Source organism: Desmodus rotundus, chromosome 10 (assembly GCF_022682495.2).
Source record: "Desmodus rotundus isolate HL8 chromosome 10, HLdesRot8A.1, whole genome shotgun sequence".
Classification (NCBI taxonomy): Eukaryota; Metazoa; Chordata; class Mammalia; order Chiroptera; family Phyllostomidae; genus Desmodus; species Desmodus rotundus.
In genome coordinates this window covers 34,136,686-34,148,700 of record NC_071396.1, presented here as the reverse complement: position 1 = coordinate 34,148,700, position 12,015 = coordinate 34,136,686, and the positions used below count along the sequence as shown (strand labels likewise).

Below are 12,015 nucleotides of genomic sequence, written 5' to 3'. Positions count from 1 at the left end.
AGCTCCCCCCCTAAAGGAAGCCTGGTCTATTAAATGAGCCTCACCGGAGTGGAGATTGGGAGTGCCCAGGAGACTGTGGTTGACCCGTTACAACTTGTCCCAGTACCAGAAAGAGCAGTGCTGGAGGGTCAGGCAGTCTGCGTGGTGCAAGAAGCCCAGACTTTCGAGTTGGATGCCTGCCATTTATTTTCTGCGTGACCACGGGCGAATTACGAAACCCGCAGCTTCAGTTTCCTCGACTGCATTACTGGAATAGCAGGCCCTGTCCCGGGCTGTCCTGACCACTGGCTGAGATAAGAGAAGCCGTGTGTTCAGAGCGCCCGTCCTGCCCTCCTTCCCTTAAGTGTGTTCTCAGGCTGGTTGGCCAGCAGCAGGGTTTCCGATCACCAAGTGACACCTCCAAGCTATGACTGCCATGAGGCATGAATGCTGCTTTGGTTCCCGTAAGCGGCTGGGGGGGGATTGTAGCCAGAGAACAAAGCTTATCTTTTGGGAAATGATTTGGGGAGAGAAGCAGAGAAGTGTGGAGGGCACGCCTTGCTGGGCAGCCCGCCGGACCCGGCGTGCCCTGGGGATCTCAGCGGCAACGTGGGCCCTGAAGCTGGAGCGGGCAGAAAGGAGGGCCTGGAGGAGCCGGTCCAGGAACAGAGGGTGGGTGACTTGTCCCCAGGTATGCTCTTGGACACAGCCCATGGTCGCTTGGCCTTGGTCCCACCTCTGCCCATAGAAATTAAGAAATTGATTTTCTTTTGTTTGCCCATGAGGACCAGACTCTTTTTAGGAGAGTAAATGGAATCCCTTTCTGAGCACGGCTGGATTTTTCACTGTGTTTGTGGTGCTTTCCCTTGGTCTGATTTATGAGTTCCTGCTCCCAGATCTGTTGGTGCCAAGTTCTCACCCACCAGGGACACGCCAATGTTTGAGTTTTATCAGTCGGGAAAGCTCGAGGTTTTTAAAAAATCATTTTCTTAATTCGATGGCTTGTTTGTTTCCTTCAGACACTTTAAGAAAGCGTGGGACTCGTCCTGGGTTTTCTTTATTTGCTAAGTCAGATCTGGGGTGGTGGGGGGGGGCGTCTCTTCAACAGTGCTGGTCATGGTCTGGCGCTGGGTGGTCCTAGATCAGACTTGAGCTCAACTTTGGGACAGTGTTGGGAGGTGGCATTTTCAGATGAGTCACATCATTGACTGTAAGCCCATCCTGGGCAGAAGGCACTTCTGTACAGATCTGTTGAAGGTGGTGTGAAACGTGCATGCATCAGAAGGAAAGGGTGGAAGTAGCACTGTTCAATGTGAGGTGGCTTCTTTCCTGTATTAGTCAGCACGGATGAGGTGATGCTGTGGTAACACACAGCACCCTGCCAATCTCAGCGACTGAGAACAGCAGAGCTCTCTTCTGCCACATGTGTACCAGGTAGTGGCTGGAGACCTGGGCTCCAGGTCAGCCTCATCTGGGGACGGAGGTGGATGGGGGGCTGCCTCGTGTTTCCACAGTTGCCAAGGCAGGACAGCGGGAATACAGCAGATCGCACAGTCGATCTTTTTAAACAGTGAGGCATAATTGACACACAGCATTATAATAGTTCCAGGCGTACAACATAACGACTCCTGTACTCACATGTTGCAGACTGGTCACAGGAAGTCTGGTTAACGTGTGTCACATCCCATAGTCACGGATTGTTTGTTTGGTGATGGGAACTTCTAAGGCCTGTTTCCTTAGCAGCGTTCAAACTTGCAACGCAGTGCGGTTGACCGTGGTCACCGTGCTGCACATGACGTCCCCAGGACTTACTTACGTCGTGGCTGAAAGTCTGGACCTTTTGACCCCCTTCACCCATTGTTCCCGCCCCCACGCCCGCCTCCGGCAACCAGCATTCTGTTCTCTGTATCTATGAGCTTGTTTTTCTTTTCGTTTCTTGTTTAGATTCCACATGTAAGTGAGATCATGTAGTATTTACCTTTTCTCTGACTTATTTCACTTAGCATAAGGTTCTCAGGGGCCATCCCTGTTGTCCACAATGGCAGCATTTCTTCCTTTTTATGGCTGAATAATATTCCATTGCATGTGCTGCGTGTATATGCGTATGCATGTGTATGCATGTGTATGTATGTGTATATATGCATATGCATGTGTACACACACATATAATCACAACTTCTTTATCTGTCCACCTCTCAGTGGGCACTTAGGCTGTTTCTGTCTTGTGGGTGTTGTAGATAATGGTGCTTTGAGCATGGGGGTGAAGATAGCTCCTTGACATAGTGCTTCAGAAGTAAAGTTGGTGGACTGCATGGTAGCCGAGGACCCTCCGTGCTGTTTCCCACAGGGGCTGCACCAGTTTACTCTCCCCCCAACAGTGCCCAGGGGCGCCCTTTTTCCGCATCCTCACCAACAGCCGTTTGTTGGTTTTCTTGATGCTAGCCACCCTGGCAGGCGTGAGCTGTTGGTGATGCGCTGGAGCTCACAGCTCCACGTGGAAGTGACGCATGCTGCTTCTGCTCTCTTCTCATAAGCCAGAGGCGGTGCTGGGGCCATCGGCACCTGGCGCCAAGGGGGCAGAAAACAGCAGCCCCTGCAGGTGCCTGGAGGTGCCTGGTGAACTGCGGTTGGGGCGGCCACAGCGCCCAGCAGTGTCTTCTGAACTGCGGGGTGAGGTGGAGCCCCTGCCTTTGGAAGGAAGTGCAGGCCTAAATGAAGGAATGTAGAAATGGATGGGTTTTGGCCTCCAGGTTTTACAATGTAGCCATAAGCATTGACCTTGGCTGCCCACCGTCACCTTATACGGTTCGGTCCAGCTGGGAAAATAAGTGGTGACCTGGTCCTAGGTGCCTTGGTTCAGAGGTCTTGGCTGCTTTTTCGGGCTCGTGTCTTCACACCAAGTCCTAGCTATTTATAAAAATACTGGGTGTCAGCCCTGCTGTTGGGCAGGTGGCCGGTTTGTGGGAAGAAGGACTTTGGAGGTGAGCACAGGTTAGATACAGGCTGCATCATTCCCGGCTGAGTGACTCGTGGAAAACTGAACTCTCTTGAGGGTCTGTTTTCTAGCTGGTGGAATGGGAACAACAGTATTTCCTGAGGATCAGATGAGACGAGATCAAAATGCCTGGCAACATGTCTGGCGTATAGTAGATGTTTAATAAGTGTTAGTTTACTTGTCCTCCCCCCTTTCTTTGTTATAACCATGTCCATAGGAATGCGGGCCATCTGGGGGGAGTTGGAGAGCATCCACTTCTGCAAATTGGCTGGGCCGGTGTCGCAGCGCAGAACCAGTGATGGGACATTCTGGGGGCCAAGTTTCTGAGAAGTGTCAATGTTTTGTAAGTTAGGGAGCTGGTGGAACCCCTGGGGGTTTTAGTGACAAGGTAGGAGGACGCTGGGGAATGGTCCCAAGGAGCACCCCCGCAATCCTAAGGGGCAGGGAGTGTCAATCTGCCCACGCATCCCAGGGAGGCTGCTGCCTTTCCCGCCTGCATACTCTGAGGTGCGCCCCTTTGCTGCTCATCTTTTGCAGGGGACCCCATGTCACTAGAGGCTTCTGCCATGTCCCTGCCGCCCCCATGGGAGCGTGTGGCCCCCGGCTCCTCTGCCGCTAGTTCATGAAATTCCTTCTCGTGCTCTCATCAGAGGCCTTAGCTTTCAGGGGGGAAGCTGAGTCCCGCATTGGAATCAGTCACTTAACGAAAATCCAAGCAATTCCCACCACTGCCCCTTATAATTTCCCACAGGAGCAGCAGGGAGGGAAAGAGAAAGATTCCAGAAAGACAGCTAGACCATCCTGCTGGGCAACACACCGGTCGGGGGCCATCAAGCTCCCTCTAATTATTTAATGGTTTCGTTGTGGCCTGGCTGGAAGAACAAAACCCACCGAGGCTGGAAAGATGGAACCAAAGGCAGCGGCCTGGGCAGAGAGCCCTGCGTGGAGTCTGAGCAGACCGGCTCCCCGCAGGGGTCTCTCTCAGAAGCCCAAGCTGAGGCCGCAAGGTCGTTCCTCTTTCCTTTGTTTATTAGTGCCACCTAACCAAGTGCACTGTGCAGTTAGGAGCAGAGCGTGACAGCAGAGGGGCCCGTCACAGGCACTGGGCTCAGAGGACAGCAAGCCCTACTCCTCCTCCCGACCTGCCTCAGGCCTTGGCAGCTACGGAAAACAGAAGATCTCCCAGACAGCTGAGATTCCTTCCTTTATTACTGTCCCTTCTCTCCTTAGTACAGTCTTCCTGTGGTTGTGAAAGGGAGAGGCCTCCTGGGCGTGGGGGCTGCAGGTCTCCGGGTTTCCTTTCCCCGAGGCGGTTAATGGGGCCTGGCTGGAGCTGGGGACAGGCTCGTAGAGTGGAGGCTGGTCTCTGCCCACGTCTCTCAGCCTGGGGCGATTCTGTCCGCCCAGGGTTGTTTGAAATGTGCTGTCTGTTAGGTGGGGATACCGGCTTTTTGTCCCTTACCTTTTTTTTATTAGTGTTTGTTTTTTTAGAGCAGTTTTGGGGTCCCAGCAAAATCGAGTGGAAAGCACAGAGAGTTCCCATCTTCCCCCCGCCCCAACGTATGGACAGCACCCTCCATCATCCACGTCCCCACCACAGGGTACGTTTATTGCGGCCCCTGAACCTGAGAGGGATTTTCATGTGAAATATCCTGCCACACCCAGCACAGCCCTGCGGGGGAGCCCTGCTGGACTCCGCCGCTGCCCCGCGGGAGTCGGCTGCACGGGGCCTTCTCTCCCACCCTTTGAAGCGATGAGGCTGTGTGCGCTCTGCCGGCTTTCCCCGGAAGGCCCGTGGTTTGTGGAAGGGCAGAGAGTGGTCTTTCTGACGTGTGTTTAGTTGAGCAGAGGGGTCAGCGCTGGTCGGAGGAGGAGATGGTGGAAGATCTGTAGTCCGCCTGGGGGCGGCTAGTGAAGTGACTCACTCAGGTCCCCGTGCTCCAATTTTTAGTAGTTGTTTTTTTCTTTTTTCCTTCTTTTCTCTTCTCTCTCTTCCTCCCTCTCTTCTTTTAATCAGATGATAGAGTCTTTCATTTTCTTTTCTGTCCTACTTACCACCTCTTTCCTTTCTGTTTGACTTTTTGGAAACGCACTTGACTTTATCTTCCACTCTGCTTTGACTGTCAAAGTTTGATGATCTCGCTTCCCAGGGATTGTTCTTACCCTTTAACTGTTCACGTTTCAAGTGCCGTCTTGTTCCCTGGGGGTGGTGCCTTCACTTGCCTCCCTGAGGACGTAGGCGATCTCGTGAGCTGTCTGCTGCTTCCTGCTCCCCGCCCCCTCGCCTCCAGGTCCCAGTCGTGCTGACTGACGCTTTGCTGGAGTGTCTGGTCGTCCTGGACCATTTCTTCAGATTAGGAATGAGCACCAGAAAGTGAGTGAGATCGTGCTTTGGGCACAGGGGCGGGGTTGTCAGCTATTAGGCTGCACTAACGTGTAATCTTGGAGTGAGCTTGACCTCACTAGGAGGACCCCAAAGTCAGCACCTAGCTGTCTGTCTTTTTTGAGGTGTTCAGTTTCTCCAGAGCAGTGTTCTCTAATCTCCTGCAGGGGGCGGTGTCAGAGGAGACAAGTGGGGCAGATGGGTAGGCAGTGTTATGTCGTTCTAGGAGCAGGGAGGAGGGGTCCTGCTTCTCTGAGCCTTCCCAGTTCAATTTCTCAGGGAATAAACCACTAGCTCTGGTGGGATAGGGGCGCGGCGATGGCCTGAGTGCCTTGTTCCAGCCCTGAGCCCCAGCCCAGCCTTCCTGGGTCCCCTGTCCCTTCCCGCACTGGGCCTCACCAGCGGACACGACCCTGTGAGTGCTGCCGTGCAGTCCTGCCGTCTGTCTCCAGCAGCTTCCTCCTCTCGTGAGCGAGCAGAATTTCTCCTTCCGTCTCTCACCTTCGAAATGCTGTTGAAATACTGGATTCCCTTCATGTGCCCCCTTCCTTCTCCTCGGGCACAGACATCTATCTCTTCATACTTCAGTGGCATGTGGGGCGAGAAGGAGGGCAAAGACCAGTGCTCAGCTTTCTGTGTTCAACGGGAAATCCCTATGAAGTTTTTCAAAAAGTTGGCGAGGAAGGTATTTTTAGGAGCAGGCCTCTTTCTGCAAGGTGCGTGATTGCTGTGAGTATTTCGGCCAGTACTTATTGCTGCTTTCCCACAGGGAGCTGTGTGCCAGGGACCGACGGAATGGAATTCCGGGGCCTCGGTTTGCATGTACCAGCCTTCCGTTTAGTTCCGCCTTATTGATGCTCCACTGCGCTATTTGATGAGAAGTGTTCCCCTCATCAAACTCAGTGCGACGTGTGGGTTTCGACACTGGGAATGTAGCTTAAGCCGCAAAACCGGATCACACCAGGCACTTTGTCTTGGGACCACGTGTCTTGCAAAGCAGCCATGTGAAACGCCAGTTGCACGAAGCCACAAACAGTCACAGCTCTTTACTTTATAGGACTTTAATTTGTGTCTGTGGGAGAACTGGGCCACCAAACAGAATCACGGGTCAGCCTAGACCCCACCGTCAAATATCTTTGTCGACTGTGTTTGTAAATAACCGTATTTACTGGGTTTCTCCTTCGGGTTAGAAAATGGTGGTGTTGGGGTCGGTGAAGATGCAAATGATGTTCTCTGAAGCCTCCGGTGGGCTAGATCTTTCAGGAGTGGGGCAGCTGGCCCAGGTGCCTGTGGGCTAGTTGTGATGCAGCCTAATCACCGTCACTCGTGAGAGCTCACTCAGCCTAGGCTTGGGCCCACAGGGGGCTTGTCTCCGGATGCGCTGGGACAGGTGATGGTGGAGTCCAATGAAAATTTTGTCACACTCCTGTAAGCATCAGATGGCTGCTGGGCCAAGGCTCTCAGCCTCCGAGGCCCTAGTCGGGGGTTCCAGATCTCAGGTGTACATGGGACTCACATGGAAGCCCTTACATCCAGACGCCCAGGTTGCAGCCTAAGACCAGTGGGAGCAGAATCTGCGGTGACAGGGTGTGGGGGGTGCCCAGCATTGGCAGTTCTTAAAGTCCCTAAAGGAACAGCGTGCAAACTCCTGCCAGGTCTTTTTGATTTTTTAATTTTTAAATCCTATTGTTGCTATATAGGCAGGGAAACTTATTTAAAACTTTTCTTATGTGAACTAATTTGGATTTAGGGAAGGTGAAAATAATTTATCTCATAGTCCTTGCAGTTCACTCTTCGTTTTTATGGTGTGACATGGGAGGTTTTCTTCTTCCCCAGAAGAGAAGTAAAGCGTGCGTCTCTGACTTCAGAACCCAAGCCCCTCGGGGACACCCCTCCGATGGGCTTTGCTCCTGTGGGAGATGCGGTGGTGAAATAGCAGGCGCTGGCAGGTGCGGCCTCACCAGGGCCTGTGTCTCTCTTGGTGTGCGCAGGTCCTGTGGCTGTCATCAGCGGCGAGGAGGACTCAGCCAGCCCGCTGCACCACATCAACCACGGCATCACCGCCCCCTCGTCGCTGGATGCCGGGCCCGACACCGTGGTCATCGGCATGACCCGCATCCCGGTCATCGAGAACCCTCAGTACTTCCGCCAGGGACACAACTGCCACAACCCAGACACGTGTGAGTACCAGAGCAGAGCGCTGCCCCTTCGGGGGGGGGGGGTGGGGTGGAGGTGGGGGTGTGGGGATAGGCCCTATAGCTGGGGTTTTAGAACCTTCTGGGGTGACCTATGACTGCTAACCTCCTGTTCTCTAAGAGTCCCTCTCTGTTTGTCTCAAAACCTGAAGACTAGCCTGGGCGAGAGGATTGACTGCTGGGGGCAGAGTCCCGGGAGCAGCTTGGAGGCAGGAGCCCCGCCCCATGGAAAGGCGCTCCCACTGAGGCGGGGCACACACAGGGCTGGTCCCTCTGCAGACCTGGCCTGTGACTTTAGGAAGTACAGCCCTCCTCTGTCCAGACAGCAGCCCCAGAGGGCGTCAGACCCTGCACCCAAGCCTCCAGGAGAGGGGAAGGGAGTGATGGGGCCGTCAGCTCCATTCGGGTGGAAGCATCTCTGTAGGGCCCCCCCAGTGCCCGAAAGCGTGCACTTGCTGAGAACCCGACCAGGACCGCAGTGCCAGCACCCCGCACCTCTCCCTGCAGCACCTCACTCAGGTCAGAAGGATCCGGGTTTCATACTCGTTTCCCCTTCCATTGGTTCCAGCCCCTCTCTGTATTTCCGCTGAGCTCTGCTGGGGCCTCTTGGCCCTCCAGCCAGCAGGTGGTCCCCTTGCTGTGTGCCCCAGTTCAGTCTAGGCCCAGCTAGAGCACAGGGCAGCCCCTGCCCTCCCACTTCCTGCCTCGCCCCCCAGGTGTCAGCCACTTCAGAAGGGAGCACGGAGGCCTTGGAGCGGGAAGGATGGAGAGATAGGCTAGGTTCAGGGCTCCTTATAGGGCAGGAAGGCTGAGGCCCTGGGGGGTTGTGGTTCCCTACTCTGTCCCCAGGCTTCTGCCAGTTGGCTCTCTCCATCTCTCGCTGGTCCTTGGCTGGCCTAGGTAGAAGGACATCTGGTCTTGCTGTCGCCAGCCAGCTCTCTGTGCTTGGGCCACGCTCTTTGTGGCTCAGAACTGCTGCCGCTCACACAGTCCGTCTTATGGCAGAGTGGGCCCTCAACCCCACCGATCTCTGCCTCTGTTCTCCTGGCTCTGATTTTAGTGAGAGGGTTTAGGGGGAGGGGCTGGGCTTGAGTCAGAGTGAGGTCATCATCTGCCTCCCAAAAGTAAGTGACCCCCCCACAGTCTGGGTCAGGGCCTGTCGGAGTCCCCTGCTGTGTTCCGGAAAGGTGGAGGAGGACCCCTGGATTTCAAATACAGAGTGGGGGGCACAGCACAGAGAACGGCTCTGCTCTGGCTGAAGCGCACCTCCGGTCAGGCTCTCCCTGGGCCGCCCGGGTGGGGCGAGAGGAGAGCCTCCCATTACTGCAGTGGCGCAGGCCACTTTCCAGAATGCTGTGCACGTGTATGTGTGCAGAGGCTTGGGTGTTGCGGTGTCGTGTACGATTGACGCTCGTTCTCTGCGGTAGTCATGTTGTATGAAGTTGCGTGAGTGCTGCGTAAGGGGACCGGAACCGTTGCTTCTGGGGGAAGTACAAGCTCGGGCTCCTGCCAGCCTCTGCTCACAACATTCTTATCAGCTGACCAGTAAAGATGTGGCCTGTTCTAGTCATGCTTCTGGTGAGGGACGCCGCATATAACAGGTGTCGTTGACTCAGGAACTCTGCCCTCGGGGGCAGCGGCACTCTGGCCGTGCCTGGAGGATGCTCAGTTAACACACGTGTCTCACGGAGCACACCCACCTTCTCTGCAGGGCACCTGGGCTTCTGCTCTCAGGGACATCAGCACTGTGTTTGGGGGCCGTTTCAAACAGAGAGACCACGCACAGAAAGCACAGATACGCACACAGAAAAGCGGCATTAAGTGGGCCACAGCAAGGTCCCTCGTTCTCAGTGTGAAAGCAACACAAGAAGTCCCCGCTGGGAACACGCACACAGGTGATCCGGACTTTTTGCCGCTCCCGGCGTGTTTGTGAAGGGCCGCGAAGGCGCTGGCCATACCAGCTCTGGGTTACGCGTAACTTTTAGCGAGTAGGTGAATCCACACGTGCAGGCGCTGGGGTGCTGGGGGTGGACTGTGTGTCCTTCAGTGAGTGCCTCGGGCTCTGCGTCCTGTCTGTGCCTGTGGGGGCCCCTGACACCCGGCTCTCGGCACGGCTGCCAGAGGGGGTGGGTCTGCCACGTGGGCAAGGAGTTCCCAAGTTCTCTCTGGGCCACGGGAGCCGGTGGGAGCCCTGGGCAGTGCTGTGGGACTGAGTGTTCTTTGACGCCAGCAGCCAGCACCAGGCAAGTGAGCGCACTTCGCTTCTAACTTGTCTCGGGTCAGAACCCCACTGCCGTGCTCACTACTGGCCCCTTGATTCACTGGCCAGTCTAGTCTGCTCGTGCCCTGGCAGCTTATCCCTCCGCTTCTCCATGGTGCCTGCCCAAGCCCCCGCCCCCCCCGCCACCCCGCTGGCCCTCATCCTTCCAGGCATCTCTTCGGGGTCCCTAAGGCCTTGCCAATGCCTTCTCTTTCCCCTGTGTTTCATCTTCAGCTGGCCCTGCCCTTGCGGGCCTCCCACGCCGATCCTGATTTCCCCACGAGACTCTGCACTCCTAACCACAGGTGTGTGTTCGGCCTCCGCCCCTCCTGGCCAGGTGCCTGTTCACACTGTTCCCTAGGTCTGTCCCTGGCCCTCCTTGGCTGACCCAGAGGCTCTGCCTGGGCATCTTTCCCACAGCCCCTCGCTTTCACAAGGTGGTCAGTACCCTGTCCATGTTGGCTCCCTCCAACTCCCTTTCTCCTTCACTTCTCAGTCAGGCAACCCACCCCCATCGATCTCTTGTTCAGTGCCCGGCCCTCTGGTGTGGGCCCAGGGACAGAGTGGAGGACCCCCAAACCCCCGCCTTACCCCTCTTCGGCTGCATTGCAGCTGTCTGAAGGGCCTGGGTTCCCTCTCTCTCTCCCAGGGCATCTGCGGGATGCATCCCTGCAGCGTACCAGCTTGTAAGGCAAGGACGTCCACTGGGGTCGCCAGAGCTGGAGCTGCTCAGTCTGTTGGACCGTGTCCCTTTAGGCAGGACCCCTGACTTCTGCATCAGAAGGGAGCAAGTGGCTTGTTTCCTCCTCTTCTGGGACAGTTGGCCACAGTGCTCACCTCTTCTGGGAGAGCCGCTGCCTAGGCCGGCTTTCCAGCTGTGCTGCGAGCATGGAGCCTCTGTGTGCAGCGCAGTAGTGATGGCGTCCGCATGACAGGGCGCGTGATACGGGTTTCTGTCACCTTCCAGCCCACAGACTCCGCCGAGTGCCGGGTGATGATGGGAGCTCACTCCCAGCCACCCAGTGCAGCATACTGGGCTTGCCACTGAAATGCAGGAAATGGGCCCTTCGCCTGGGAGACAGGGGCCCCTGCTGCTGCTGCTGCTGCTGCTATGGGACGCCGCGTGTTCCTCTAGTGGAAGAGGGGAGGCTGGCTGTCGGCTGCGCGTGGTGGGCTCGGGAGGCAGGCTGGGCTGCATGTGACACAGAGCGTGTGGCCCATGCAGGGCAGGTAGCTCGGATGTGCCCCTCCTTCATTCTGTTGCTTGGGCCTTGGTGGGTCCCCGTCTGGGGAACTGTGGGTTGAATCTTGGGGAAGGTAACAGGGATGTTTTCCCTTAGCCTTTTTCACTGGTTGGGTATTTCCAGGCCCTGCTTGCCGGGCCATCTTTCATGCAACATTTTTAATGAACATAAAATAGGATTGTTCCCCTTGGGTTTTTCTTCAGTCCTGTTTTTAGATCCAATTAGAATAGTGGCAGACCCCTGAGAATCCTGGGACGCTGGGCTTGGTGAGGCCCAGGAGGGAAGGTTATTTAGGCACATCACCAGTTTCCTTTCTATTAGAGAGAGCTGGTGATGCAGAAGGGGATGTCTTGGGAAGCAAGCCTGGGAGTCCTGGGCCCACGTGCCTGAGCCCGTCCTGAGGGTCTCTGAGCCTGGACATGAACTTCCACTGCGGCTGGTTCCCAAGACCCCAGACCAAGGCATGATCTGCACAAGGCATTCTGTCATTTTTTCCTCTGTCTCAGGAAGAAGAAACAATCAAATGATGTAATTTCCCCCCCAATTATCTGAAAAGGCTACACATTTCGAGCATGCACTTTGGAGCTGTGACCGACTAGTCCAAACGCACTGCCTCATCCCCATCGCCCTGAGCCAGGACGACCTGCCTTCCCATTGGGCATCGTGGCCTCACCTGCTCTGTGCTTTCTGCCCTCACCGCATGCTCCAAGTTGGTAGCTGCATGCAGTCATGCTAATTAAGTAATGAGGTATAATTATGCTCACTGTAAATACACAGTAATTGGTCTAAAAGGAGTTCTTTGGGGATAAACATGTGCTTCCTGGTGGAGGAGGTGAAAAAATGCTGAGGCCGCCAGGCAGCCTGGAATAATGTCATTCTGTGGTGGAACGCAAGCCCAGGGCAGTGGCACCCAGCCACTGGAAATGAGATGTGGAGTGGCCCCTTTGTTTCCTGCCCGGA

The 12,015-nt window shown here is 55.6% G+C and overlaps 1 protein-coding gene across 4 annotated transcripts in view; it reads left to right on the top strand.

The window, feature by feature from the left end:
• NTRK3 (neurotrophic receptor tyrosine kinase 3) overlaps positions 1-12,015 on the top strand; it is a 267,508-nt gene that overhangs the window by 136,044 nt on the left and 119,449 nt on the right. For all 4 annotated transcript variants that reach the window (XM_053913250.1, XM_053913253.1, XM_053913252.1 and 1 more), the window contains exon 13: positions 7,348-7,536. In XM_053913250.1, coding sequence (XP_053769225.1) covers positions 7,348-7,536 — 189 coding nt within the window. The remainder of the gene's footprint in view (positions 1-7,347; positions 7,537-12,015) is intronic.